We start from the raw sequence: 27198 nt of genomic DNA on the forward strand, positions 1-27198 counted from the left end.
AACTTAAATTTTATTTGTTTTTATTATTTTAAATTAAAAACTCCGTGATAAATTTTAATTATTTTCTGCATTTTGTAAGTGAAGAAAAGAATTGTTAAGTCCATTATGAGATTTGCAACGTTATTAAGGGAATATTTACTACTAGAAAACTTAAAGATCGAAAAAGAGAAGTCCCAAGGCCGAAACAAAATTAAAAAGAAAATCATCGTTTATCGAAGAAATATTTACTTAATATTTATATTTTTCCCAGAGCGTAAAAATTAAAAATTAACAAAAAAAAAAAAAACAGACCCACAAAATCCCCAAATTGAAGCCCTCTATTTGCAAACCCCAATCCCTGGAAATTTAATTCGATTCGCCCCCTTTTCTTCGTCGTCTTCTTCTAGTCTCCGTCTCATACTGTCTCTTGGCAACGTACGCTCGTGTCAATCCCCCTTCGCACGTGTGATTCTTGCAGTGTTTCGCCGACTCCTTTCTCTTGCCTTTTCTATTTCCCGATCGCCGTCGTCGCCCGGTCTTACTATAGGAAGTCTCGAAGCTCCGATCGAAGCTACTTTTGTTTCTGCTTTCATTTTTTCATTTTTTTCTTCAGGTTTGTTTTTAGGGTTTTCATTATCTCCTTCAATTATTTAGGAAAGTAATGTTCTTTTCATTTATTATCTTAGGGTTATTGATTTTCTTAGTGTTAAATTCACTAATTAGGATCCTGTTTTATCTTTGAATTTCAAATTGGGTTTTGTCTTGCTTCATTGATCGTAATTCCCATAATTCCATCCAATTCAGTGAATTCTGGTTTCGATTTGTTAAACAATTAATTTTTTTGCATTTGAGCTTCAATCATTGGATTATGAGTTAATTTATTCAATTTTACTGAAAGATATAAGCAGGGCGCATAATATATAGAGAATGCCGTGACACTGATGTATTTGAAGTGATAATTTAACAAGGGAAACAAAGAAGGAAGCATGAGTGGTGGTGGATGGTTGTATTGTACGGCAAGAGTGTGGAATAAGTTATGCTGTTGTTCCTAGTTGTGATTCTTACTAAAACAAGGCAAAAACGAAGAAGGAATAAGCATAGAAATGAATGTGCAGGCACATATGTCAGGACAGATATCAGGACAGGTACCTAATCAAGGGGGATTGCCCCAGCAAAATGGGAACCCTCTCCAGCCTTCCCAGATGCAGAATTTAGGTGTTGCTGGAGGTGTGGGTGTTTCTGGTGTTGTTGGCACTGGAGGTCCTCATAATACGTTGAATATGGACACGGACCTCATGAGAATACGTGAATTTATGCGAGGAAAGATGTAAGATTTTCTATAAGTAGTATTGTTTACCTTGTTTTATGAAATGTCTGCATCTGCTGATTGATTTAATTTAAACTTTATAGAGTAATTTGGAATAGAAGGTGCATTAGATGCTGACTTAATACTGTCTGAATGCTATTTAGCATGAACTGAAGCTTTTTTGCTTATTTCATTCCATCATTTTCTTTTCTGTATGCATGTGTGTTTGCATGTACAATTGTGCATGTTTGTGATGCTTGTGTGTAGCTAGCTGCTGAGTCTTAGATAATCATCTTCGCTGTCATTGATTCTTATATAATCATTATCGCTAGGTAGTTTCTTCTGTGATCAATCTATATATAGAGATTAGGCAATTCCGTCTTAGAATTGTCTTGTTATTGTATGTATGTATAGAGATCACTATTGATACCTAATGCTACTACTATCAATCTCATGTCTGTCAGCACTGAGATTCTAAAATTGCGGAACCAGCATCCTATTACTGAGGCATCAATGATGAAGTTTCGGGATTTTGCGAGACGGTTGGAAGAAGGTCTATTTAAGATCGCTCGTACAAAGGTTAATTAGTTTAGCTGTATTCTTCCTTTATTTTTCCTCATTTATATTTCTCATTTCTTTATTTTCTTCCATGCTATAGAAGCACATTACTTTGCATTCTTTTGATGAATTTTATGCTACAACCTTCTTTCCTCTTTATTTCTAATGCTTGAAATTGTTTTTCTAGGAGGACTATGCAAATTTGAATACTTTAGAGCAACGTTTACAGATTCTAATAAAGGGTAGCAGAAATGTACACAACCAACGACATCCACAGCTTGTTAATTCGGCATCAGCAGCAGTTGGTACCATGATACCGACCCCGGGTATGTCGCACAGTGGCAATCCTAGCATGGTTGCATCTTCTATAGATACTCCTATGATTGCTGTCAATGCAAGCATAGCTCCTACGACTGTGAATACAGGAAATCTGTTGCCAACTGGTGGCATGAGTAGTGGCTCTTTCAGTAGATCTGAAGGTGAATCTGAACCTTATCTTTTAAAGTTAAATAGTATTTCCTGCTGATGCTAATAGAATGGTACTTTTTGTAGGAAATATATCTAATGGGTATCAACAGTCGCCTGCAAATTTTCCCATTGCTTCCGGTGGGATGTCATCGATTGGTGTCCCGAGAATGACTAGCCAAATGATTCCCACTCCAGGATTCAATAGTAATAACAATAACAGTAGCATTAATAATCAGTCTTACATGAATAATCAACCTCCTAATAATGTTGGTGGGCTTTCAACTGTTGATTCAACTATGGTCTCTCAGCCACAGCAGCAGAAGCAACACATTGGTGGTCAAAACAGTCGTATTTTGCAGACCATTGGTAGCCAAATGGGCAGTGGCATCAGGTCTGGCTTGCAGCAGAAAAATTTTGGGTTTCCTAATGGGTCACTAAGTGGTGCATTAGGGATGATGGGAAATAATATGCAAATTGTTAATGAACTGGGGGCTTCTGGGGGATCTCAGACTGCAACACCTTATACTAATTCATCTAAACCTTTGCAACAACACTTTGATCAACATCAGCGACCCTTAGTGCAAGGTAGCATATTGACTTTGTCTCTCTGCCTCTATATTTCCTAGTAATAATGAATGTGAATATGTAGTTATTATTGGATATGCAAGTTGCCTCATAGAAAACAATTCTTTTTCTCAGGTCATGGATATGGTATGAACAATGCTGATTCTTTTGGTTCTGGAAATGTGTATGGTACTGTAACATCTGTTGGATCAATGGCCAACTCTCAGAATTTCAACCCAGTTAATTTGCAGTCTATGTCCAGAGCAAATTCTTCTTTGAAAAGCAACCAGTCGAAGTTACATGGTGTGCAATCGGCTGCCCATCCGAACCCTCAGTCACTGGATCAGCTTGAAACGATGAATTTCCAAATTCCCATTTCTTCAATAGATAATATCTGTCAGTCTAATCAACAATTTCAGCAGCAGCCCCATCAGTTCCAACAACAGAAGATTTCACAACATCAGCAGAAGCAGCAAAACCTGCAGCATCAGAATTTGCTGAGCAATAGTGATTATAGTCCGTCTCAGCTGATATCTGATATAGGGAGTCAAGTTAAGCATGAATCTGGAGTGGAACACTGTGATGAGATTTTACATCAACAACCTTCTGAAAAATTTCAGCCTGAGTTGCAGAAGAACCATAGTGAAGAGCTCTCTAGTCAGCAGGATATGCATTTGTCTCTGCCACAGAATTCTCAACAAATGACACAGATACTGCATCAACACCAACTGAATTCAGAGTCTCATAATGATTATAAACTTTCAGCTGGATCCCAGCTGGAATCAGCTGTGCGGTGTCAGTGGCACCCTCATTCTCAAGTTCAGGTTCAAATGCCTGGGGATATGTCACATGATCAGAATGTCCAAGAGGATTTCCACCAGAGAATATCTGTGCAGGATGAAGCTCAGCGTAACAATTTATCTGCATATGCATCTACTATTAGTCCAATGGTTGTTCCTAGAAGCTCATTGGATCAATCAAATTCAAGGGTTGCCATCTCTAGATCTGGAAATGGGAGCCATGATCGGCAGTTCAGAAATCAAGTGAGGTGGCTTTTGTTTTTGCGTCATGCTCGTAGGTGTAAAGCCTCCGAGGGCAAGTGTGATGGTAATTGTTTTACTGTCCGAAAGTTGTTGAGTCATATGGATTTGTGTCAATCATCTCAATGCTCATATCCTCGTTGCCATCACTCCAAGATATTGATTCGTCATCACAAGACTTGTACAAATACAGCTTGCCCTGTTTGTGTTTCTGTTAACAATTATGTGCAGTCTCAAAAGGCCCGTGCTTGTCTAAACTCCACTTCTGGTTTGCCACCTTTGAGTAGTAGGTCTACTAGAACATATGATTCTGGAGATATTTCAGCTAAAACGACTTCTACAACTACAGCAATTGATACTTCTGTAGACATACAACCTTCACTAAAACGAATGAAGATAGAGCATTTTTCTCAGTCTGCCATAGCTGAAAGTGAAGGTCCTGCAGTATCAGGTTCTGCTGTTACTGAACCTCATATATCTAAAGATATCAAACACCAAGACTACGAACATGGTGACAGGTGTATGCAAGTTAAACCTGAGCCTATGGAAGTAAAGGCAGAAGTCACATTGAGTTCTGCTAAAGGTAGTCCTGCTGTTATTGAGATGAAGGATGATGGAGATGACATTTGCAAACCAAAGGCTGATGGAAAACCTATTACATGTGATGACTTTTCTGGCCTGCCTAAGCAAGAAAATGTTAAGATTGAGAAGGAGCCTGACTCTGCTGATCAAGAAAATACAACACAGTCTTCTGAAAATGCATCTGGAACTAAGTCTGGGAAACCAAAAATAAAGGGGGTATCACTGACTGAATTGTTCACCCCTGAGCAAGTTAGGGAGCATATTAAAGGTCTCAGACAATGGGTTGGCCAGGTACACTTCATTTGTGGTGTAATGATTTGTTTGAAGCTTTTTTTTTTTTTTTTTGGTTGTAGATCATTGATAAATCATAGGAGGTAATATGTGCTAGCTTTCGAAACCAGAAGCTGGACTTGGTGACGAAAAATGTATTGAGGGTAGTTCTTTTCTTTTTTCAGAGTAAATCAAAGGCTGAAAAGAACCAAGCAATGGAGCACTCAATGAGTGAGAACTCCTGTCAATTATGTGCAGTTGAGAAACTTACTTTTGAACCACCACCTATCTATTGTAGCACTTGTGGTGCTCGCATTAAGCGGAATGCAATGTACTACACAATGGGAGCTGGTGATACACGACATTACTTTTGTATTCCATGTCATAATGAGGCTCGTGGAGATACCATTATTGTTGATGGAACTGCCATTCCAAAAGGAAGGCTTGAGAAGAAGAAGAATGATGAAGAGACTGAAGAATGGGTGTGTAGAATGCTTACATTTTGTGCAATTATCTTCAAATGATCATCCCTAGAAGTTGCATTTTCATTTTTCTGTCTTCATAAAATTGTGCAGTGGGTTCAATGTGACAAATGTGAGGCTTGGCAGCATCAAATTTGTGCTTTATTTAATGGTCGAAGGAATGACGGTGGGCAAGCTGAATATACTTGCCCCAATTGCTATATAACTGAGGTCGAAAGAGGAGAGCGAAAGCCCTTACCTCAGAGTGCTGTCCTTGGGGCCAAAGATTTGCCAAGAACAATCCTTAGTGACCACATAGAGCAGCGATTATTTAGGAGACTGAAACAGGAAAGACAAGAGAGGGCAAGGGTTCAAGGAAAAAGTTATGATGAGGTGATTAATGGATCACGATCTCTTGCTGACGCTTGATTCTATGTTACACATGTTTGTCCTTTTTGACTTTTTTGTTGCTGAAAGATGTTTGATATGTTACAAATTTGTGCACACATACACAAGAAAAACAAAAGTGAGAATGAAAAGTAATATTCAAGTAAGTTTCCTTGTTTCTGGAAATTTATTGAAGTAACAAAAACTGTAGGGATAGCTAAGTTAAAGCCCTTTTGCTTGTGATTTAGCATGTTGCTTGGAGTGAGTTTGTTTATGCTGAGGAGAACATTGAAGAATAGAGTAGTTGTATCTGTCCTAATTTATGTTTGAAGACCGGTAGCTTTGGTTGGTGTTTAATATTTGCTACCCAATTTATCTAGTTATAGGTCATTTAGCTCCAAAGCTCCAAAGCTCCAAAGCTCCAAAGCTTATCATTCATATGACTTAGCATAAACTTCCCATTCCTTTGGCTTTGGCCAATAAACCATTTTCTGTATATGGAATTTCTTCTTGGTATTCTTGGTTTCTTTTTTGTTCTTTTCTCATTGATATTTCCAAAGCTTATCAATCATAGGATGGGGTTTAAATTTCAGATTCCTTTGGCTTATATTATGGAGTTTCTTCTTGGCATTCCTGTTGATTTCTTTTTCATTCTTTTGAAGTCACATGCTAGTCCTCTAGATGGAGTTCTGCTGCTGTAGCTAATAAACTCATTTGTTGCTTCATCGATATTTCCAGGTTCCTGGGGCTGAGGCACTTGTAATTAGAGTTGTTTCATCAGTTGACAAAAAGCTGGAAGTGAAGCCACGGTTTCTTGAAATTTTTCAAGAAGAGAACTACCCACCAGAATTTCCATATAAATCAAAGGTGTGAAGGGTATAGATTAAGCTTAAACACATGTTTTTTTGTCTGTGTGCTTTCTTTTTTTGGGATTGATAAAGTGTAATCCATGCTTGTTTGTTTGGATTGGGACTTAAATTCTAATTATGAAATGCTAATAATTTATGATTTTCTCCTTCAGGTAGTTTTGTTGTTTCAGAAGATAGAAGGGGTAGAAGTATGCTTGTTTGGCATGTATGTTCAAGAATTTGGATCAGAATGTGCATTCCCAAATCAACGCCGTGTTTATCTGTCATACCTAGATTCAGTCAAGTATTTCCGGCCTGAGGTTAAAGCAGTTACTGGAGAGGCCCTCCGTACATTTGTTTACCATGAAATTCTTGTAAGTCTAAGCTTCTCCTGAATTCTATTTAATTGAGATCATTGTCTGTGGTATCGGATTCTAATCCTTTATTTTCCAGATTGGATACCTTGAATACTGCAAGAAGCGTGGTTTTACAAGTTGCTATATATGGGCTTGCCCTCCACTAAAGGGTGAAGATTATATCTTGTATTGTCATCCAGAAATTCAAAAGACACCTAAATCAGATAAATTGCGAGAATGGTAATGCAAATAGTATTCAAGAAATTTCTCTTCTTAATTCCTTAATCTGCATCTGAAGTTATAATTTTATAATGACACGGTCGAATAATCTCCCTAATATGTGTGATGCTGTTTCAGGTATTTATCGATGTTAAGGAAAGCTGCCAAGGAAAAAATTGTAGTTGATCTTACTAATTTATATGATCATTTCTTTGTATACGCCGGTGAATGTAAGGCCAAGGTGACAGCTGCTAGGCTGCCATATTTTGATGGTGATTACTGGCCTGGGGCTGCTGAAGATCTAATCAATCAGCTTCGTCAAGAAGAAGATGGCAGAAAGCTGAACAGAAAAGGAACAACGAAAAAGACCATAACAAAAAGGGCTTTAAAAGCCTCTGGTCAGTCTGATCTCTCTGCTAACGCCTCCAAAGATCTGCTACTGATGCATAAAGTAATTTCGTTTCTTCCTAATCTTTTAGCTCTTGTTTTGCTCCTGTTCAAAGCTACTAGATGTGATAAATTAACATTCTTGCTATCTTGGATTTTTCTTGTAATGATCCAAGGATTTAATTGGTTATTTTATGCTTTTCCTTTTCTCTTTTCTTGATTCACTTCAGCTTGGTGAGACCATTTCCCCGATGAAGGAGGATTTTATCATGGTTCACTTGCAGCATTGTTGCAGTCATTGTTGTATTCTAATGGTATCTGGATCCCGCTGGGTCTGCAACCAGTGCAAAAACTTTCAAATTTGTGATAAGTAAGATTGCTACCCTATTCGCGTTGTTGTATTCCTTTTCCCCTGGTTAGAAGCCTGATTGATGCAATTCCTGTCTTTGATCTTCTCTCCCATTACTATCTTCATCTATTCTTGTTTCATCTGATAGGACTGTGTTCTAACGTCGTCTTCTTTGTACTTTCACAGGTGCTATGAAGTAGAGCAGAAACGTGAAGAAAGAGAGAGACATCCCATTAATCAGAGGGAAAAACATGTATTCTATCCTGTAAGTTTCTCAGAGTACTAGCCATAATTTTACTTCCAGAATTTTGTTTGTTGCTATGCAAACCTGTCTTATCTTTTTCCAACTCGGTTTTTTATTTTGGAAAATTGCAGGTTGAAATTACTGATGTACCTACTGATACAAAGGATAAAGATGAAATTCTTGAGAGTGAATTTTTTGATACTAGGCAGGCATTTTTGAGTCTTTGTCAAGGGAACCATTATCAGTATGATACCCTAAGACGGGCTAAACATTCCTCGATGATGGTCCTGTATCATCTTCACAATCCAACTGCTCCTGCATTTGTGACAACCTGTAACGTATGTCATCTGGACATTGAAACTGGTCAAGGCTGGCGCTGTGAAGTTTGCCCTGATTTCGATGTGTGCAATGCATGTTTCCAAAGGGATGGGGGTATTGATCATCCTCATAAGTTAACAAATCATCCATCCATGGCTGAACGTGATGCACAGAATAAAGAGGCTAGGCAACTACGGGTTCTGCAGGTATTTTTTACTTAAAATTTTTGAACACTGTATTTGTTTTTTGTCTTCGCAATGATTCGTTGGGTGTGGTTAATTGGCTAAATGCCATTTAAACATACAAGCATGCATGTGGTATTTATGGCATACTATATTATATAGTTAAGAGAACAGCAATGGTTTATATCTGACGATAGCTTGTATCAAGACCCCTTTTTATTCTTTCTTGGGGCTTATTGAACCTAAAAGACCTGGTAATGTTTGACTAAACAACTCTCTAATTGGATATTATGAGATTCTATTGGCCCTCTGCACTTGAATATCCAATATGTTAAATGCTAACTCGCATTGAAGTATTTATGTTACCTAAATATATATATATATTATTTTTCCTTCCGATTTGGCAAATAGATTGTTGGAAAAATAAGTGACTGTCTGCGTCCAAATATGGCTGATTCCAGATATGTTATTCTAATATGATTGTTTCTTGGCATTTGCAGCTTAGGAAAATGCTTGACCTTTTGGTGCATGCATCACAATGTCGTTCCGCGCACTGCCAATACCCAAATTGTCGTAAAGTGAAGGGGCTTTTCCGCCATGGTATCCAATGCAAAACACGTGCTTCTGGTGGCTGTGTACTTTGTAAGAAAATGTGGTATCTGCTGCAACTTCATGCACGAGCATGCAAAGAATCCGAATGCCATGTACCTCGTTGCAGGTACACGCACAAGTCTCTAACCTTCTTGAAGAGTCATATGCTATGCTTCTTTCTCTGTTTGTGCTCATGGGTTTAAAGTGAAATCTGATAACATTAAATTTGTTAATTAATACAGAGATCTTAAGGACCATTTGAAGAGGCTTCAGCAACAGTCTGATTCACGGCGAAGGGCTGCTGTGATGGAGATGATGAGACAGAGAGCTGCAGAGGTTGCTGGTAGTTCCGGGTAAAACCAAACTGTAAATATGTTTTGATAAAAGAAAATGCTACTCCCCTGGTTCACTTATTCGAACTAGGTGGCGATGGGGGAAAAACAGGCACATCTAGAAGCTCGGAAGGGGATAGGCATACAATTAAGGATAAAACAGATTGATTAAGGGAGCAATAATTGTTTGAATGACTGAATTCCCTTAAAAGAGAAGCTGGCAGCAAAAGGGAAGTTGTTGGAGAGATGTGGTGTGCCTGCAACAGCTGGTAACAATGGTCCTCCCCTCTCGTGTCGGAGTTGAAGTAGTGATGTGTGTTGGTGATTCTTTAATTTTGTATCTTAGTATATCTGTGGACTGGTACCGGTGGAGGTGGGGTGGCTAGTGTACTATAATTGTTCTAATTTGGTATTTTAATGACTTTTTTATTTTCTTCTAATTACATGGGGATGTGAGGGAGGGAGGGAGTTTTAAAAGTCTTTTCCTTTTTCTATGTTGTTTTCCCCCTTTGTACATTGTTGGTCTTAGAATTGCTTCTTAAATAAGTACCATTTGGTGAACTCCAGCAGCAATTCATATGTCATATATTGATTTTATTTTATTTATGTAATTCTAATGTAAACATTTTTCTTTTACCATTTACTTGTCCTCTGTAGTATCTTTTAAATTTCAAAGTGATGTTTGTTTTGGAAAACGCTGCTGCTGCTGCTGCTGCTGCTGCTTTATGTATGTATGTATAAAGTCCATAACAGATTAACAGAAGATTTTATATTATACAACAGATAGACACAACAATACAAAAAAAGCGTAAGCATGACATAGAATACACAAATTAACATATATGAGCACCATCTGGATCTTGTAATGAAAATATCGAAAGTGAAGCTTAGCTGATCCATTAGGAATAATGGAAATAAAAAATCAATAGCTTGACCCAGACCAGAAACAATTTGCTCCTGTCCAAATTTCCCAGGTGCCATAGATACGTCCTAAATTCAATCACTACCTTTCTACTGTGGATGGATCTACAAAACCAAATCAAAATTCCCACTTGTTACTGCTCGGGATTTTCTACCTCGGCCTCGGCTTCGTCCATACGAAGCCTTTTCGGACTTGATTTCAGTTTACATTCCTCCACATTGGGAGCTTTATACTTTGATGGTAGAGATGTTGGTGACTCGGTTTTGGACTCACAAGGCTCGGTTTCTGATGCAATCCTTGATGGCAGTTCGGAGTTTGGGTTCGGAACTAAGGCATTGCCAGCTTTCTGCTGTTCCTCCAACATCTTCTGCAAATATCTTGCATGTTCTTCTATGCGTAACTGAAGCGACCTTTGTAGCTGTGCATTATTCAAATACATACAGAAATAGAATATCAACTGAATTCAAACCAATCAAATAACAAAGCTACTTAAATCGGACTCAATTGTGTCGTATTGATTGGTACATTCAGCTACGAACATGATAAATACCTCCAGCTGTTCATGCAATTGTTTCTGTACTTCCATCTGCATGCGCAAAGCTTCCGTAATATGCATTCCCCTGCTCACAAATGACGAAAAACCATTAGTTTACGTGTAGATTCTATTTTTTTTTTCTAGATTCAAATAATATTAAAATTAATATCTACTACAAATTTGGAACCGATATTGATTTTAACCGTTGGATATTTACTATCCAAATTTACTTTGTTTTGCAGATAATGAATTTGGATATCTATATATTCTATCCAATGGATAATGTTATCTAAGTCGAATTCAATTTTAGATAATAATATTCAAATTATTGCAGATATAAACATATTTGGATCTCAAAGCAGCTAATGCGGATTTGGATATCTGAAAAAATGCAGATGTTTGACCCGTTATCATGAGTAATCTTATTCAAGAAAAAGAAAAAGAAAAAAATGCAAGAGATACCCTCTTTTCTTTCCATCGCTTTCATTGCTGCTTGAAGCTGGTTTCTTTTCTTCAGAGCTAGAAGAAGTCTTCCTCTCTGAAAAGTTCAAAAAGCCAAAAAACGTGTAAAAGCTTGCGCATTACATTAGAAGAATATGAAAAGCATAAATTCGGATATTCATTAGCCGAATTTGCTTTACTTCTGCAGATAATGAATCAATTACCTTCTTTTTTCTCTGGCATATATTTGGCAAGTCGATATTTCTGTAGAGTTAAAAGATTATATCAATATTACTGCTCAGAACATAGCTTAATTATTCATGTGAGTGTTGCATATGGAGTATCTAAAATGAATAAGTTAAAAAATTTCATAAGGTTTTTTTATTTTTATTTTTATTTTGTATTTGAAGGATTTTTGGGAGGGTATAATCAAGCTAAGCTTAATCTATTGAAAGGTCAAGCTCTATCGAGTTTTATTTTCAAAGCTCAAGCATGATTTGAGATGATGATCTCACGATTGACTTCAAGCTCGATAATTTGTTCTTAAGTTGGAGTTGAAATTTTCACCATTAATTAAAACTAAAAATATATATATTTTAGGAAAGAAAAAAAAAAACTCCATTAAGGCCGCGAGTTAAGTATTAGGACATTCGACTCACTCGATAGCTCGATATTCTCCAGTTCAACTCTACAATAACTGAGCAAAATTTAAATATTGTCTAAGCCAAACCCAAGTATTAGGATACTTGAATTGGCTCCCTCAATAGCTCGCGAGGAAAGAGTTCAATAGATAATGACCAAGTAAAATTCAAATTTTTTCTAAACCGAGGCTGAGAACTTGCGAGCAGTAATGTATAATTTACATCCCTAATCCTTAAAAAACATAAATCTATACTCATACAAATATGTATTTAATAAGAGTTTCGGACACAAATATATGAAAAATCATCTTATAGAATTGCTTAAGTACCTGTAAGTGGCTTTTCACATGGTAGATAGTCAAACCTTCAACATTCATAAGCTTTAATACACCCTTTGGGGTTGCCTCTGCATCATGCATTCATATAATGAGCTTTTTGAATATGGAACATTTATTTTTATATCCTAAAATTTTTAAAATCTTTTAAAAATTAAATGGAAAATATAGATGAATTTGGTTGCAGTTTTTTTTAACTTCTGAACTAAAAACCAACTTGAATTTATATAACTATTACTCTAAATAAAAACCGAAAATCAAACCCAACACTACGTTTGAAATCAGTTTTTGGTTTTCTCGGTTTTTCTGCTTAGCCCTACTATATCCATATCTGAAAAATGAAAAAGTGGGAAAAAGAGCTACTTACTTTCAGGGCCATGAAGCTTGTTGACAGCCTCAACAAAACGCTCATGCAGCTCAGGAGTCCATCTCATTCTTGGCTTTAGAACGGCCGCAGCTGCTCCATACATTGCAGGACCATCAATTGTTGGTGAAACAGAATTAGTGTTTTGGTTGCATTTCAACTCTACAGTTGGCTTTGCTGATGAAGGTGGACATGTTCCATATATTTCCTAAATTGCCAGGCAATCAAGAGAGGATGAAAACATATATATCACTTGGACTCAATTATGTCCCATCAACATACAACATAGGTATTATCAACCTACGTTGCTCCAGGTTTTTTTGGCTCATACATGAATAACGGAATATGACCATATCCAAGTTTAAAACGTACTCATATCCAACACTCACACCTAAGCTCAAGTATCATAGTTATCAACAATTAGATATAACAAAGAACATACTTACATCAAGTCTGGGATTTTCTCCATGGTCAGTGATAGCAATGTCAAGTTCATCAGACAAAAACTGTAACTCTAACTGCTCAGTTGTGATGCCAAAATCATCACTTTCACAATGCATACCATAAAAGCAACCATCAGAGGAAGCATCTGCAGGCAGATTAAGGAAGTCCTTCATGATAATTTCAGAGTGACCCTCATTATATGGATTGTTCAAATCCTCACTAAACACGGCCGGAGATTTTGATGAATCGACGGAGGAAATGAACTGGTGGCATGTGGGAGGGTGTGGAAGAAATGGCAAATTACCGAGCTGCCGTTGTGTTTCGGATGTTGACGATGATGACAAATATAAACTGGTACAGAACACAGAAGAACTTGAAGATGCATTCTTAGCATCAGACCTTGGAGAATTGAAGGGAAAAGAAAGTCGGGATGAACATTCACCGGCCATCGGTGATTGACCTTCGGATTGTATGCTCAGAATCTTATGAGCTGGAAATGCTGCTATAGGATATGGCTCTCCAATTCCCTTGCTAGGCTCACTTTGTGTCATAAGCCCGATGCAAGGACTGCACGCTGTTGTCACCAAAGGTTACATGCTTCAAAATATTTAGAACTTCAAATCTGATTCAGTTCTGTTGATCTGAACTCAACAAAAAACGTAATCCTTCCTTCCCAGAGAAGGACCTGGAAAACACAACAGAAACTAAGCACTCAGCTTAACAGCATTGAATAAACCAAGAAAACAAATATATTTCATCATTAAAATCCGATTAACCAAATGATTGAGACGATAAAAGGAAACTCAGAACTGAACTTTATATGCATACAATGCCTCCCACCAAGATCATATAAGGATCAAATGTCTTGGTCAATTGCTATAGGCTTAACATACAAAAATGAACCTTCTCTTCAATATCATCATCATGATATATGCTTTATCATTCTGTGCAACTATATATCAGAGCAAATTTGTGGATCAGTTGCATCAGAAACAATGAAACAAATATCATATTCTTCAAACTATCAGAATTGGAACAACATGAACTATAAGCAGACAAATATTACATGGATACCATGATTTCTGAACTAAAAACCAAATTATATGGTTCCCTACAGATAAGCAGTGTTGGACTGCCCGGCATTAAGGTAATGCTATTAAATGATGAAACCTCCGTTACATGATACTAGACATATACATTTAGCAGTACTCCATAATTAGAGTTGTGGAAAAGAGAACAGATGCTGAACAAAAGAGATAAACATCAATCATGCATGCGAGCAACTCCGAACCATAAAAGGTTTTTTCAGTAGATAAGCTCAATCATATAAATTCTTCAAGTAGATAAAACAAAACACGAAGAGAACAGTCCGGAAGAGTGTTGGACATTGGAGAATAGGAATCTCATGTCTCCAAGGGATCAACAGGCAAAAGTTTACAGTTAACAACTTGGCATACGAATGATAGCTTTTTGACAACTTCAACATTTGCAATCTATATCAATATATTCACCATAATAACCACAAACCTATAAGCATAATTATTCTAACAAAAAGAGGTATCCTGTGAGTTTCACCTATGTAACTGGAGCTCGGGCACAGGTATGTGTACTTCAAGGATACTTGGAGGTCATATCCCATAACTACGTGTCCATATACTTGGACCGAAAAAGAAGAGTGAGCATCATAAAATTCTATAGCCGTTCTTCAAAAAAACTTTGCTAAGATAGTTGTTTGTATGCTTAAACCCAATCAGGACCATCCACATACAAATAAAAAGCAGTTTGTATCACCATAATTGCAAAAGCAAATTGAAATGCATAATTGACCCTCCACCCAAATACATCTCTCTAAACTTTTGTACTAGTGTGAGAGTGTTGGGTGTAGCATATAAACTCTGAAAACAAAGGAAGCCATTGAAATCCCAATTACCTAAAAAAAAGCCCGCCGAGAATTAAAATCTGACAAAACAAAAGCCAGATTTGTTATTAAGACCCCTATATAATACACATCCATTCTTATCCAGATTTGTATATATGCATATACATATATAAACATACAGCTAAGAAGACCGAAAGCAAGAGATATAAATTAGTTGAATCTTTGCAGACAAATGAATCTGATATTGTCTGGTTCAATTTATGACTAAACAACACAGATCTTAGAAACAAAAAAATAAGAACACATGTAAATAAAAATGTGTATACACAATTACACATACCTAGTTTTTGGCTTCTGCCATGAAAATTCTGATCTGAATGCAAATAGAAAAGACGTAATGAGATGAAAGAGCTACTCTTCTTCTTCTAGATTTGGCTGCGCTCAATCAGCGTTTGTTTTTATAAAGAAAATGAATGATTGATAAACTACATCAGCATCATCATTTTACGCGCCTTTATTAAATACTGATATGCACGTACCAATGAGGTGCAATGTTTTGCTACTTGGTATTCTACTGTGTGCTGGTGCTAACGTCAACATTTCTTTTTTTTTTTTTGCTTTTTTTTCCTTGTTAAGTTTTTTTTTTACCAGTTAAAGGTTAAAAAATATATTATACGGTATTTTTAATTTAATATATTACATGATACTATAATTTCGATTTAATGTAATATTATATATAAAAATTGATATGATAGTGACATGATAATAGTCGGTCCGAAAGTGATTAAACGTTTATTCAATTGATATCATCATTATTATTAATATAAAAAGGTATGAGTTAAATCACTCTCAAACATTTCTATAAAAATAATATTATGAAAAAGGACATTACGGCAGCCAATAAATTTGTTAGTGATGTACATGACAATTAGGAAAAGGAAGTGTGTTAGCCAAAAGTTAGTATTGTATGGATGACCGTGAATTCCCTCTTTCCAAATACCTTTAATTTCAATTCCAATGTTGTTTGATAGTGGATTTTTGGTTAAATACTCATAATTTTATTTTATGTGAGTGACATTGACAAGCAAACACATTAGTGCAAGTTGAAATTTGTATCACCATTTGAATATTAAATGAAGGGGTCCATTAAATCATTAAGGTGAAGAAGCTCGGAGATGATGATGCAATTTGTGTGCAAAAATTTGTTATTATAAAACATGTTTGAAAAACAGGCTCCATATTTGGCCCCTTTTTATCATTTACAGCCTTGTCCCCACGCCATGTTTGATAAAGGTGAAATGGGAAGAGGAAAATGGATACATAGCTCGTCAAGGAGTGGAACGGTTGCCAATGTGTCACAATCTTGGATCTTTTTTGTGGTGTAAGCTTAGTGGGGTCTTCTCTTAATCAGCATCTTTTTGGGTATAACAATTCCTCTTGTTTCCCCTTTTATATTCTTTTTATCTTACTATAATTATGAAGGTGGTCATATAAATTAGGTTTGTCTATTATTAATATAGATACCCAATTAATCCTTTTAGTGTTAAAATGTTTATAAGTATCATATTATAATCATAATCAAGGCTTATTTCAACATTTCCTAAAACTACATCAATTATATCATTTACACTTTTTTTTATTCGGATACTCCCAATTGCTTAATTTTCTATTTATGCTTGTATTTTCATATATTTATATTTTAAAAAAATTATTTTTATCTAATTTTAATTGTTAATATCATTAAAATTATTTTATTACATTTTATTTTATTTTATAATCATGAATATTTTTTGTTTTAAAATATAATATCAACAAATTTAACATAATAATTCTAATGATGTTGAAACCTAAAAATCCTTTGTTTCTTATGTTTTAGGTTTTTTTATTTAATTTCATGCAAAGGATAAACAAAGAAACGTTTAGGATTCAATCTGATTTATTTATGTATTCCTCTTAATAAATTTGATGAAATTCTGCACTTGTAAGATTCCTTTCTGGTATAAAGGCAGCCATTACCTAAAAAGAGAATCTGAAAATTGTATTTCAGCATGAAAAAAAATGGTTAGAAAGTTTCAATATTAGAATAATAATCATACCCTCTAATTTACTGGTATATGTATTTACATATTAATTTTATATGTGATATTTGATGATACAAATAGTAATTATATAATAAAAAATTAAAAGACTAATATAACTTCATTTTTACCTATTATATAATTTGGAACACGTAATTGAGACACTAAATTTAATAGACTCACCAATTATAATAGTTATTCAACCATCACACATGTATAAATACAAATAGTTACATCCCAAATTTGAATTTATAAACAATTGCACTCCAGTCTAATATATTTATCAAGGTAATTGTACCATGAAACATCTTGTACTAGGAATTAGATTACATTTTGTTCCCTCTATTCAAAAAATAGTAAATTAATCACTATATATTAAATCAAAGAATAAACTAGTCATTTCTATTAAAATTTCATCTATTTATATTGTTAAAAACTGATATGCCTAACAAAATAACCAAAACACGTGACGTGCTATATATATATCATGCTGACGTATAATGACCAATTTTTAACAGCATAAATAGATGAAATATTTAACAAAAGAATCAACTTGCTATTTAATATAAAGTAAAAAGACTTAATTGCCCATTTTTTAGTAAAAAAATTAAAATATAACCTAATTCCTAATATAAACACCTCCACAATATTATAAATGTTATATTTAATTACAAGCTTTTTATTGATACTACGACCCCGTACTAGCTAATAACAATAATAAATGGGCTATTTATCGTTTTGGGTATGAATCTTCTACTTTTTGAAGTAGGAAAAGTGTTAAAATAAAAAAGAGGGCGTATAAAAGCCCAAAGACATGATTTGGTTGGATTCTACATAATTATTTAAAACAAAATATAAAAGCAAGAAAGCCTTCGTCTAATACATAATTTCTTCATTGTGGGACTGCTGCTTCTTGTCATCGGCGTCGTCTGTTATGAAAACCTGAGCTTTGCTGTCGCCTTGTTCTACAAAGTAGTCTTTTCGGACATCATCGGCAAGCATGAGACATATCAACCAGAAGAGCGAAGCATTAAGGGACATGAAAGCGGCGCCGCCGAACAAACCGGTCTTGGCAGTGGGACATGTGGTCTTCATGTCTTTATGAATGTTGTTAGTTAAATGAAGGAGCTCTGTGATGGTTACCCATGTTAACATCCCTTCTCCCAACATCGACAGTCCCCTGCAGATTTCCAATTTTTTACATTCATTCTACCCAAACACAAACTGCTCCATTATTTTTAAAGTCGACATAATCTAATCAAGTTTTACTTTTATTTTAAGCTATAAATATCTAGTTTAAAATTTAATTTATTTTTTACTAGAGCTTAGCTATTCAAGCTTAAACTAAAACCTGAATAAATGAGTTTTATCTCGAATTAAGTTGAAATAGGTTGAACAACAAATCAATAATTAGAAACTATCACAATTTCAAAAAAATTATGGTAAATATCAATCTACGAAATCAATGTTAAAGAGTATATAGAGACTCACATGGTGATGAGGAAAAAGACGAAGAAAGGGATGGATCGTAAGAAGACATAATAAGGAACAGATGTGGAATTGTAAGGATAAAACACAGAGTAATATCCGAGCACAACTGAAGTAGTGAGTGATGCAATGGATAAGAAACCAAGAACAACAGTGGGATCCGATGGATAGTTGCAAATTACTCGAAGGGGTGATGTCTGAATTTCTGGATTTCCAAATGCCGGCTGTAACATAGAAATAAATTTAATGGGACCCAACAAGAATATTGAAGAGAAAATGGAAAGGAAGAAGAAGATGAAGGAACCTTTTTGTTCTCAGCAATTACTCCAAATAAGAGAGATAAGACCCCAAAAACTGCAACGGTAGTGGCCATTGTTTTTATGTCTATCGCCATTGTGACCTAGGTGATGAACTCAAAACATAAAACACCATAATCAATATATATAGAAATAGGATGATTAAATGTTATTGTATCAATTCATAGAAATCATCAGTCAGACATCATGGATATCTTCGCCCCCTCCTTGCTTTTTTTTGTTTTTGTTTTTTTTTTTTGTTTTTTGTGGTAACCAAAGCTTGAAATTTCACTACACTTTTGTCCCATACATCACATAAATATACAACTAACGCACCGGAAATTTTGATTTTTAAAAACAATAACCATTGGAAATGACCTATACCCTTGTATTAAATTAAATTAATTCCTATACTATTAAAACTATTTAAATAAGTTTAAATTATTAAACACTATATAAAGAAAATACTGGAACAAGCTATTGGAAATGGATTAATTCGATATATAATCAGAGGCGAAGTCAAAACAAAATTTTAAGGGGTCGAATAAAATTTTAATTTTTTATAGTCTATATCTTTATTATTTTTAAAGGATTAAATCAAATTTTTATAATTTTAGGAGGCCAAAGTATAATTTTACCTTTACTAATTTGAAAATTTTAAAAATTTAAATGCTAAATAAAAATTTTACCCCCGGCCCCTCTAAATCCGCCCGTGTATATAATATAGAGTAAAATTCACAAACTATTAGGAAATTTACATTTTAGTCACTCGACTTTAAAAAAATAAAAAAGGTTACCAAATAATTTGAAAGTTTTTATTTAAGTCATTAGACATTCTAAAATCTTTATTTAAATCAATGACTTTTTTTTTAAAATGTCTGGCTAGCAAGTTCCAAACGATGATTGGTACGATGGATCAGTATCCATCGACAAGTAAAAGAACATACATTAGATCTAAGTCAGCTTGATTGTCAATGTCAGAGGTTAAAAAAGAAAGCTATTTGGATTTGGGTACGTATTTTTTTAATGTTAAAAACTATTTCATAAGAGAAATTGAATTATGAAAGAAAAAGATAAATGTAAACTTTCGATTAGTGCAGACGAACAGAAAAGAAAATATAATAATTTTAACAACTTAATAAATTAAATGAAAATTTTCTCTAAATAAACCTTTTTTAAAATATTCAATTTCAAAACAAACAATTTTATCATTTTAATTAAATCCTATTTTTTTAATTCACCATTGTGCGTTAACCCATTTGTAACTAATGTTTTAAAAACCAAAGAGGGATAGTCGATTTTTGGTCTACCGTCAATCCAACCTCATCAAAAATTATAAATTGATTTTTATCTCAAATTTTGAATTTAATAGTTGTTAAGTGGTTAACTCAAATTCAATTTGTTTTTGTCAGACTTAATATATCTGTTAATTTTTTGCTCGATTGACTGATTTAATCCTGATTCAATAATAATTAAAATATAATTTTAATAAAATGATAAAATTTAAAATTATTATTTAAATCCATTGTTTAAATAAATAATTGCTAGTATTTATTGTTTTACATTTTAAAACTAAATCCACTTTTAAAGTAATTAATTAATTAAAATAAGTAAAACGAAAGAGGATGGGAGATGCTTATATACGAAAACAGAAATAGAAAGATACAGCCTGCATCTGTAGATTAGCTTTAGATTCTTGAAGGCAATCTTTCTTTTTTCTTTTATTTTATTTTGTTTGTTTTACAGAAGATTCATGGCGGCAACGTCAGATCGTACCCCTGGTATTCTATTTCTTTCTCTCTCTCTCTCTCTCTTTGATCTTTTGTTATTTCTGGCTTATTTTTTCTCTGGGTCTTTTGATTCATGGGGTTTCAGTCTCGTTCTTATGTCATGTCAATTGGAATTCGATAGGTCAATTTGTTTTATTTTATCCTATTTATTTACTGTTGCTGAATTTTGGGGATCTTCGATTGATTTACTGTGTTGGTTTGATTTGGTCTAGGTAAAGGAGATGGAATTTGGTCTTATTATTAAGATCTGGGATCTGGGTCTTGTTAATTGAAAGGAATTATTGCAAAATTCTGCTCTTCTTTGTTATATTCATTTTCCCCCTTCGATTTGTAGGCTGTTTCCGAAAATTGGATTAATTTTTGTGATGTATTTGACCTTTTGATACTTTAAGATTCAAAATGGTATTTACTCAAACCAAGAATAGCAGAAACAAGTATTTCTACTGCAGGAATCTGCAGAAAACAAGGGAATAGTGTAGGAGAAGAAAAAGAGTTCTTCAAAAATAAAAGAAGAAAAAAGAAATTTGAGAGAATGAGTTTTTTGTTATTTAATGAATGCTCCTTAATGCTAGCCACTTCCAGCTTTGTGCCGTCTTCTTAGGATCTCTGTGCATGGTTTTCAAAATATCGGTAGGTCTTTAGCCAATCAACTTTACCAGAAATGAACTAACTAATTGACTTATATCAAATACCCCAATGTTGGATTACCAGTCCTTGTCCTCAGGGATTAAACCAAGGTATTCATAAAGGATCTCCATGTTGGATTACCACAACTACTATTTCCCCTTTTCACCATCCTTCTATCAAGTATATCTGTCGTTATAGGTAAATGTGCCTGAGTGGGTTGGCTGCCCCGTTGCCTTCTGAGTTATGTACAGGACACGTGGGATGGACTAATTTAGAGAATAGAGGTAATTGCAGCCTGTATTTCCACTTTACCAACCTTCTCCAACACTTGAAAGGTCTGCAATATCTAGCTGCTTTTACATCAGGCAGCTTCTGTTTAGCTTAAGGTAAATCCGGTCACCAACCTCAAAATCCCTTTCACTTATTTCCTTGTATGCCGTCAATTTCTTTCTAGCTTGAACTCAATGTGGATACTAGATAGAATTTGAGGATCTTGATGGCAGCTTCTGTGGCATACGAACTTTTGTCTAGTGGTGTGCTGAAGGTGTGCTGAAGGTGGTAGGCTATACACTGCCTTTCAAAGGCTAGTGTGGATAGCTGGATGATCCAGTTAGGAGTGGTGGGTGTACTGGTTGGCCTAGTAAAGTTTTGAGGATAAGGCTTTGAGTTACTGAGGGTCAATGATTTAGAATTGGAAGAGTTTTCCGGAGTTGGCAGGCAAGGTGGTATTTGGTTTTAAAGGTGAGTTGTTAGGTCCATTAGAGTACACTACCGAGTTTATATCTGTCTTTTTTTATCTTGTTTCTGTTTTAGGCCTGGAGAAAATGAGATGATATGTACATCATTGTCTTCATAAAAGAGGCTTCATCCAATTTATCTTGTATTTGGTGGCTCGCTAGTTCTTTAGTAGTATTTATGGGCTTTTGGCTTTGTGCTGTATCATTTTGATGTTGTCTTCCTGCAAGAAAATAAATGCTAATCCAAGCATTTTGATTGTAAAGCAACTACTTGTGCTTTAAAATGTATTCATGTTTTCTATTTATAATGTGTGCATAGGTGTGCACGTGTGGATTTGTGCGCACATTTTCATAGCTTCAAGTTTACCTATCCTCGAATTTAGCTTTGGTTGGTCAATAGTTTGTACTGCCTGTGTTTCTAAGACTACTTAGTCACTGAGCATACTGATCATGGATGCAGAAGAGCAACGTGCTGATCCTGAAAGTGTGAAGGAGCAGGTAACTGTGAGTTAACAATATTACTCCTTCCGTTCTATTTGTTTCTGTTTGACCATGTCAAGAACATTATTCTTACTAATGACCTTCACATATTATTCTCTTACGCAGCCACTTTCAACAAAAAATGAGATGTCTGTTTCTCCTAACTCCTCCCATGATACTGCCCCAATAGGTCATCCGAGGGATAGCACTAGTCAATCTGGTTCAACTGGAGATCGTAATGTCTACTCACCTACAATATATGCCCCTCAGGCACAGTCTTTCTACTACAGAGGTTAATATTCTGTCTTCTCGACCTATTCTAAAGCTGGACCAGTCTGGCTGAATCTTTTATGTACTAGTTTCAGTCGAAGATCCCTTTTTTTTTTTTTTGTGCATTCGAGATCCATAAAAGAGCATTCATTTTCTCTTTCAATGCTAAGTTGCTATTATTACAGTAACTCCTGGATATATCAGACTCTGATCCATGTGTTCTAGTTTTTTTTGGGCCAATTTTAGGAAGAAGGGAAATGGTTGTCCAGGATTTGAACCCTGGACCTGATGCCAACTGTAGATTGATATCAATGCAAGTCATTTGCTCCTGGACCAATATATAAAAAAAGAAGTCTTAAGTTTCCATATCAATAAGAACCAAATAACTTTTGTCTAGTTTAATTTCTAATTGGGTTTACTATGTGAAATAGGAAACAAATATTTCAGTTTGTCTTCATCTTCGGCATTTATGTTAGAAAGGTATAGATTTTTTAATTTGAATGCTGAAACTCATTGTAGTTGTAAATGTAGCATTTTAAGATGCTTAACTCTTTTATTAGTTCTTGTTTAAATCCTGTTTATATTAGTAAGAGTTGCATAGTTGATGGTGCATGTTACTTTCAGTAATTTCTGTATTTTGAAAATTGTGGAAAAGAGCAATTTTTTTGATCAAAGAGTAGGAGAAACCTTTGATTTTCAAATGCAATGTGGTTCTCAGTTTGTCATTACTAGATGTTCGAAGTAGAAGTTAACCTGAGACACTTTTTTTCAAATTGAAAAGCAGGGTATGACAATGCCGCTGGTGAATGGGATGAGTATCCACCATATGTAAATGCTGACGGACTAGAACTTGGATCTATGGTCAGGATCTCTCCTTTCATCATGTTAATTTTCTTTCAATGATTAAGCTTTCCGTCTTTTGTTGTGACATCTTTATCTTAATTAGGGTGTCTACAATGACAATCCATCGCTAGTCTTCCACCCTGGATATGGCTACAATCCGCAAATGCCATATGGACCATATTCCCCAGTCACTACACCTTTGCCTTCTGTAGGTGGTGATGCACAGTTGTACTCTCCTCAGCAATTCCCATTCTCAGGGCCACCATATTATCAGCAGTTAGTTCCTCCAAGTATGCCTTATATTAGTTCACCTACTACAGTTTCACAACCAGAGCTAACCACCTTAGTTAGCATTGACCAACAAGGTGATAACATGCTTTTTGGACCAAGGCCCAGTTATAACACTCCATTGGGTTCTTTCGGTAGAGGCAGTTTCCCCGGAAATCCTGGTAACCTAGGATTTAATGATTCACAGCAAGGTTTTGATGGATTAAGGTCTGGAGGACTTTGGTCAGATTGGTCTAAGCCTTCTGACAGACAGAGATCTTTGACTCCCATATCTCCAGCAGTATCTCCCCAGCCATTTGGGCCAATTGGGCAGAATGTTCCAATGGTATCTATATTTTTTAATTGACTTTTGGGGATCTAATTATATATTATTTTTATATATTAACCTACATGCTTGGAAATTGGAAGATGTCTAAATTTATATTTCTTTTAACTTTCTTAGCTTCCATAATAGATGTTTATGATTATCTAATCCCATTTATTATCTTTCATTAGCTGTTAAATTTATTCAAAGAAATAAGATTTGTGGAATGATGCTTGTCATTGTAGTTAGTTAGTGAAGCTAGTATTGGAATTTGATACATTCCACACCCCCCCCCCCCAAAAAAAAAGAAAAAAAGTTACCGTCTTAATTTTGATTCTTTTCCCCAGGCATCTCAGCAGCAAAGGTTATTTTATCAGTTAGGATCCGGTGTGACCTCCTATAACAGAGGCTTCATGCAAAGTGACCTCAACCAAGATCCCCGTTTTGGAAGTGCATCAATTCCTAGTTTGGGTGCAAACAGTAGGGGCTGGCTATCACTTGATAGTAACAGACGGCGTGGAAGGGGCAGTGGTGCCCCCCTATGTGGGTGTAACGGTGCTCTTGATATCCTTAGTGAGCAAAACCGAGGACCAAGGGCCTCAAAACCCAAGAATCAAATCACAGCTGAACATAGTTCTTCCATTGATGATAGTAAAAACAACAAATCTTTATCCAAGATCCATGATGAGTCATACAACAGGCCAGATTTCTCAACTGATTACAAGAATGCTAAGTTCTTTATAATCAAGTCATACAGTGAAGATAATGTTCACAAAAGTATCAAATATGGTGTGTGGGCTAGCACACCTAATGGGAACAAAAAGTTGGATGCTGCATATCGTGAGGCCAAGGAGAACCAAGATCCTTGCCCGGTCTTTCTCTTCTTTTCGGTAAATATATATTAGAATTTAGACATTCTTCTATTTACTTGATTTATGCCAGTTTAATCCATGATTCTCTTGGGTCCTTTGGAGATGCCATGAACAAGATACTAAAGCTTGTTCATATTGAAAGACAATTGTAATTCTTTAGTTTCATTGTTAATTCTTCTAGTACTCCGTGCATGTTCCTTTCCACCCTGTTCATCTCCATTGATTTGTATTGTAAAATTATTGCAGGTAAATGCTAGCGCTCAGTTCTGTGGGGTTGCTGAAATGGTTGGACCTGTTGATTTTGACAAGAGTGTTGATTACTGGCAGCAAGATAAATGGAGCGGGCAGTTCCCTGTTAAATGGCATTTTATCAAAGATGTTCCAAACAGTCAGTTCCGTCACATCATACTGGAAAATAATGATAATAAGCCAGTAACTAACAGTAGAGACACTCAGGAGGTATATTTTTAGATGACCATTTGTTATAAATGACACGGTTCAGTAATTTAAATGTGTTCTGGTTTTCAAATTGTTGAACTGCTTTTTAGTTAGACAGCTAAAATACATAAAGGTTAAGGGCTTGACTGTAATAAAAGTATAGGGGCGTAGCTAGGAGAAAACGATAAAATTAAGGACTTTTTGTTATTCCAGTCTTCTTTTTGAGGAATTAGATGATTTTACCAATTAAAGAGTTCTTACTTATATGACACACTTGTTTTGCTTTTGTTTTGAACATAAATTATGCAGGTGAGACTGGAGCAAGGAATTGAGATGTTGAACATCTTTAAAAGTTTTGAAACTGATACATCAATCCTGGATGATTTTGACTTCTACGAGGACAGGCAGAAAGCAATGCAGGAGCGTAAGGCTAGACAACAAGCTAGTCTCATGTCTGTAGGGGTTGTAGGAGAAACTGAGCATAGAAATGCCGTCTCTTTATCCAACGACTTCATGAAGCAGATGTCAAAGAGCTTTGCTCAAGTTGTGTGCTTGGATGATGGCAATAAAGATGGCACCGCCATTGAGAGAACAAGTTCTGCTTCTGATGGTTCGAAAGTTGCAAGGGTTAAACTTGAAGATGCTATGACGGCAGCCGTCTCTTCTGGTCAGGCAAGTTAAGAAATAAGCATTCTGGGTATTTCAGGCAGCCTTGCTTTACTGTATGTGACACAAACTTCTTTTTTTCCTTTTTATTTTATTTTGTGAGATGTTGGTGAAATTCCTTTGGAGAGCATTGGAAGTCGAACAAGGTCTATTATGGGGCTGATGTGCTTCATATGTAATATTTGCCTGTAGTCATTAGTTTTTGTTTTTTGCTTTTCTTTGTTTCTTTAACAGTAGTCATTAGTTTCTTCATTCCTTGCATTCTACCATTGCTTTCAGGTGAGTATAATAGTGAAGATAATGGGCTGATTTCATGCTTTGTAAAGTTCCCCCATCTTTGCAGGTAGTTTAATAAAAAAGAATACAACAATTGATGTTGTGGAACCTTTGACCCCCTTCATTTTATCTGTGTCCGGGAATATTCTTGTTCCCAACAATGCTGTCTTTAATGTATGTATTTCATCATCATCATCATAACTGTTTTTCCATGAATCCAAAGTATTAATTTTGCTTCTACTCTTCATCCCAATCCAAATGTCTGTTAGAAATATCTTTATTTAAACATGATATGTAATATCTATCTAACAAATGGCAACCTTTTTTTCTAAATTTCCCTTGTGGCAAATATTATATTGACTTAATCCAAGTGATTCTGATGGCCAAAAAGAAGTTCCAATACTTTTTAAAATTTGACAGTTAACAAATCTTAAGGTTTTTATATTCAATATTGGGTGGGGTCGGGTGTGTGATAGAGTTTTAAGAGCTGAAATCATCGTTTTTTTTTTTTCCCGATACATGAGAGTAAGACATTTGATGTTGTTTTTGTCTCTAATAAGATCGTTAATTATCTAGATTTCGTAACACTATAATACCTTCAAAGAATTTACCTGTTAATTTGTCTTCAGACCAAGTAAGTGCGCCCATCACGGTTTTTTCTTTTCTTATAAAAACGAAAGCTATGATATTTCATTTAAGTTTTTGTTTTGGGATGATACCACGTATGCGAATAGAAATGATAA

At 35.2% G+C, this 27198-nt stretch overlaps 4 protein-coding genes across 13 annotated transcripts; 2 read left to right on the forward strand and 2 right to left on the reverse strand.

Annotated features, from left to right (window-relative positions):
- On the forward strand, positions 1–10002 carry LOC108489088 (histone acetyltransferase HAC1-like). 4 transcript variants are annotated; one of them, XM_053020038.1, is made up of 17 exons: positions 1–592; positions 1095–1306; positions 1750–1864; positions 2031–2322; positions 2396–2896; positions 3011–4788; positions 4953–5249; positions 5343–5621; positions 6354–6482; positions 6637–6837; positions 6917–7059; positions 7177–7489; positions 7656–7795; positions 7961–8039; positions 8150–8542; positions 9019–9236; positions 9352–10002. In XM_053020038.1, the coding sequence occupies exons 2-17, from the start codon at positions 1101–1103 to the stop codon at positions 9464–9466; spliced, it is 5199 nt and encodes a 1732-aa protein (XP_052875998.1). In that variant the 5' UTR covers positions 1–592; positions 1095–1100; the 3' UTR covers positions 9467–10002. The 4 variants fall into 4 exon arrangements, with proteins under 4 accessions (XP_052875998.1, XP_052875997.1, XP_017648854.1 ...); XM_053020037.1 differs by having other exon boundaries at positions 3–592; positions 948–1306; XM_017793365.2 differs by having other exon boundaries at positions 4–592; positions 888–1306.
- Positions 10003–10195: 193 nt separating this feature from the next.
- On the reverse strand, positions 10196–15506 carry LOC108489089 (myb family transcription factor PHL6-like). 2 transcript variants are annotated; one of them, XM_053020040.1, is made up of 9 exons: positions 15343–15506; positions 15054–15082; positions 13126–13808; positions 12683–12887; positions 12310–12386; positions 11564–11603; positions 11361–11436; positions 10914–10983; positions 10196–10781 (listed from the first exon to the last, which is right to left on the reverse strand). In XM_053020040.1, the coding sequence occupies exons 3-9, from the start codon at positions 13672–13674 to the stop codon at positions 10497–10499; spliced, it is 1302 nt and encodes a 433-aa protein (XP_052876000.1). In that variant the 5' UTR covers positions 13675–13808; positions 15054–15082; positions 15343–15506; the 3' UTR covers positions 10196–10496. The 2 variants fall into 2 exon arrangements, with proteins under 2 accessions (XP_052876000.1, XP_017648855.1); XM_017793366.2 differs by lacking the exon at positions 15054–15082 and having other exon boundaries at positions 15343–15504.
- A 2450-nt stretch (positions 15507–17956) lies between these two features.
- LOC108488820 (uncharacterized) lies at positions 17957–19140 on the reverse strand. Its single transcript, XM_017793105.2, has 3 exons — positions 18873–19140; positions 18572–18792; positions 17957–18260 (listed from the first exon to the last, which is right to left on the reverse strand). The coding sequence occupies exons 1-3, from the start codon at positions 18960–18962 to the stop codon at positions 17957–17959; spliced, it is 615 nt and encodes a 204-aa protein (XP_017648594.1). The 5' UTR covers positions 18963–19140.
- A 1271-nt stretch (positions 19141–20411) lies between these two features.
- Positions 20412–26563, forward strand: LOC108489325 (YTH domain-containing protein ECT2-like). 6 transcript variants are annotated; one of them, XM_053019882.1, is made up of 9 exons: positions 20418–20645; positions 22479–22522; positions 22625–22790; positions 23550–23629; positions 23715–24224; positions 24551–25093; positions 25322–25534; positions 25823–26185; positions 26459–26563. In XM_053019882.1, the coding sequence occupies exons 1-9, from the start codon at positions 20618–20620 to the stop codon at positions 26486–26488; spliced, it is 1977 nt and encodes a 658-aa protein (XP_052875842.1). In that variant the 5' UTR covers positions 20418–20617; the 3' UTR covers positions 26489–26563. The 6 variants fall into 6 exon arrangements, with proteins under 6 accessions (XP_052875846.1, XP_052875847.1, XP_052875842.1 ...); XM_053019883.1 differs by having other exon boundaries at positions 20419–20645; positions 23553–23629; XM_053019884.1 differs by having other exon boundaries at positions 20419–20645; positions 22479–22516.
- Positions 26564–27198: the final 635 nt, after the last annotated feature.

The sequence above is a fragment of the Gossypium arboreum genome, chromosome 10, assembly GCF_025698485.1.
Source record: "Gossypium arboreum isolate Shixiya-1 chromosome 10, ASM2569848v2, whole genome shotgun sequence".
Taxonomy (NCBI): Eukaryota; Viridiplantae; Streptophyta; class Magnoliopsida; order Malvales; family Malvaceae; genus Gossypium; species Gossypium arboreum.

What these genes read in the sequence shown, in the direction of transcription:
- LOC108489088 (XM_053020037.1), top strand. Translation starts at nt 1,083, where the DNA reads ATGAATGTGCAGGCACATATGTCAGGACAGATATCAGGACAGGTACCT. An exon ending in TTAAGATCGCTCGTACAAAG is followed by an intron (nt 1,865 to 2,030) that starts GTTAATTAGTTT and finishes TTGTTTTTCTAG; the next exon opens with GAGGACTATGCAAATTTGAA. An exon ending in TTGTTTACCATGAAATTCTT is followed by an intron (nt 6,838 to 6,916) that starts GTAAGTCTAAGC and finishes TTTATTTTCCAG; the next exon opens with ATTGGATACCTTGAATACTG.
- LOC108489089 (XM_053020040.1), bottom strand. Translation starts at nt 13,674, where the DNA reads ATGACACAAAGTGAGCCTAGCAAGGGAATTGGAGAGCCATATCCTATA. An exon ending in ATGTGAAAAGCCACTTACAG is followed by an intron (nt 11,604 to 12,309) that starts GTACTTAAGCAA and finishes TTAACTCTACAG; the next exon opens with AAATATCGACTTGCCAAATA. An exon ending in AGCGATGGAAAGAAAAGAGG is followed by an intron (nt 10,984 to 11,360) that starts GTATCTCTTGCA and finishes ATTTGTGAGCAG; the next exon opens with GGGAATGCATATTACGGAAG.
- LOC108488820 (XM_017793105.2), bottom strand. Translation starts at nt 18,962, where the DNA reads ATGGCGATAGACATAAAAACAATGGCCACTACCGTTGCAGTTTTTGGG. An exon ending in TAATTGCTGAGAACAAAAAG is followed by an intron (nt 18,793 to 18,872) that starts GTTCCTTCATCT and finishes TCTATGTTACAG; the next exon opens with CCGGCATTTGGAAATCCAGA. An exon ending in GTCTTTTTCCTCATCACCAT is followed by an intron (nt 18,261 to 18,571) that starts GTGAGTCTCTAT and finishes GGAAATCTGCAG; the next exon opens with GGGACTGTCGATGTTGGGAG.
- LOC108489325 (XM_053019882.1), top strand. Translation starts at nt 20,618, where the DNA reads ATGGCGGCAACGTCAGATCGTACCCCTG. An exon ending in ACAGTCTTTCTACTACAGAG is followed by an intron (nt 22,791 to 23,549) that starts GTTAATATTCTG and finishes CAAATTGAAAAG; the next exon opens with CAGGGTATGACAATGCCGCT. An exon ending in CAGCCGTCTCTTCTGGTCAG is followed by an intron (nt 26,186 to 26,458) that starts GCAAGTTAAGAA and finishes CATTGCTTTCAG; the next exon opens with GTGAGTATAATAGTGAAGAT.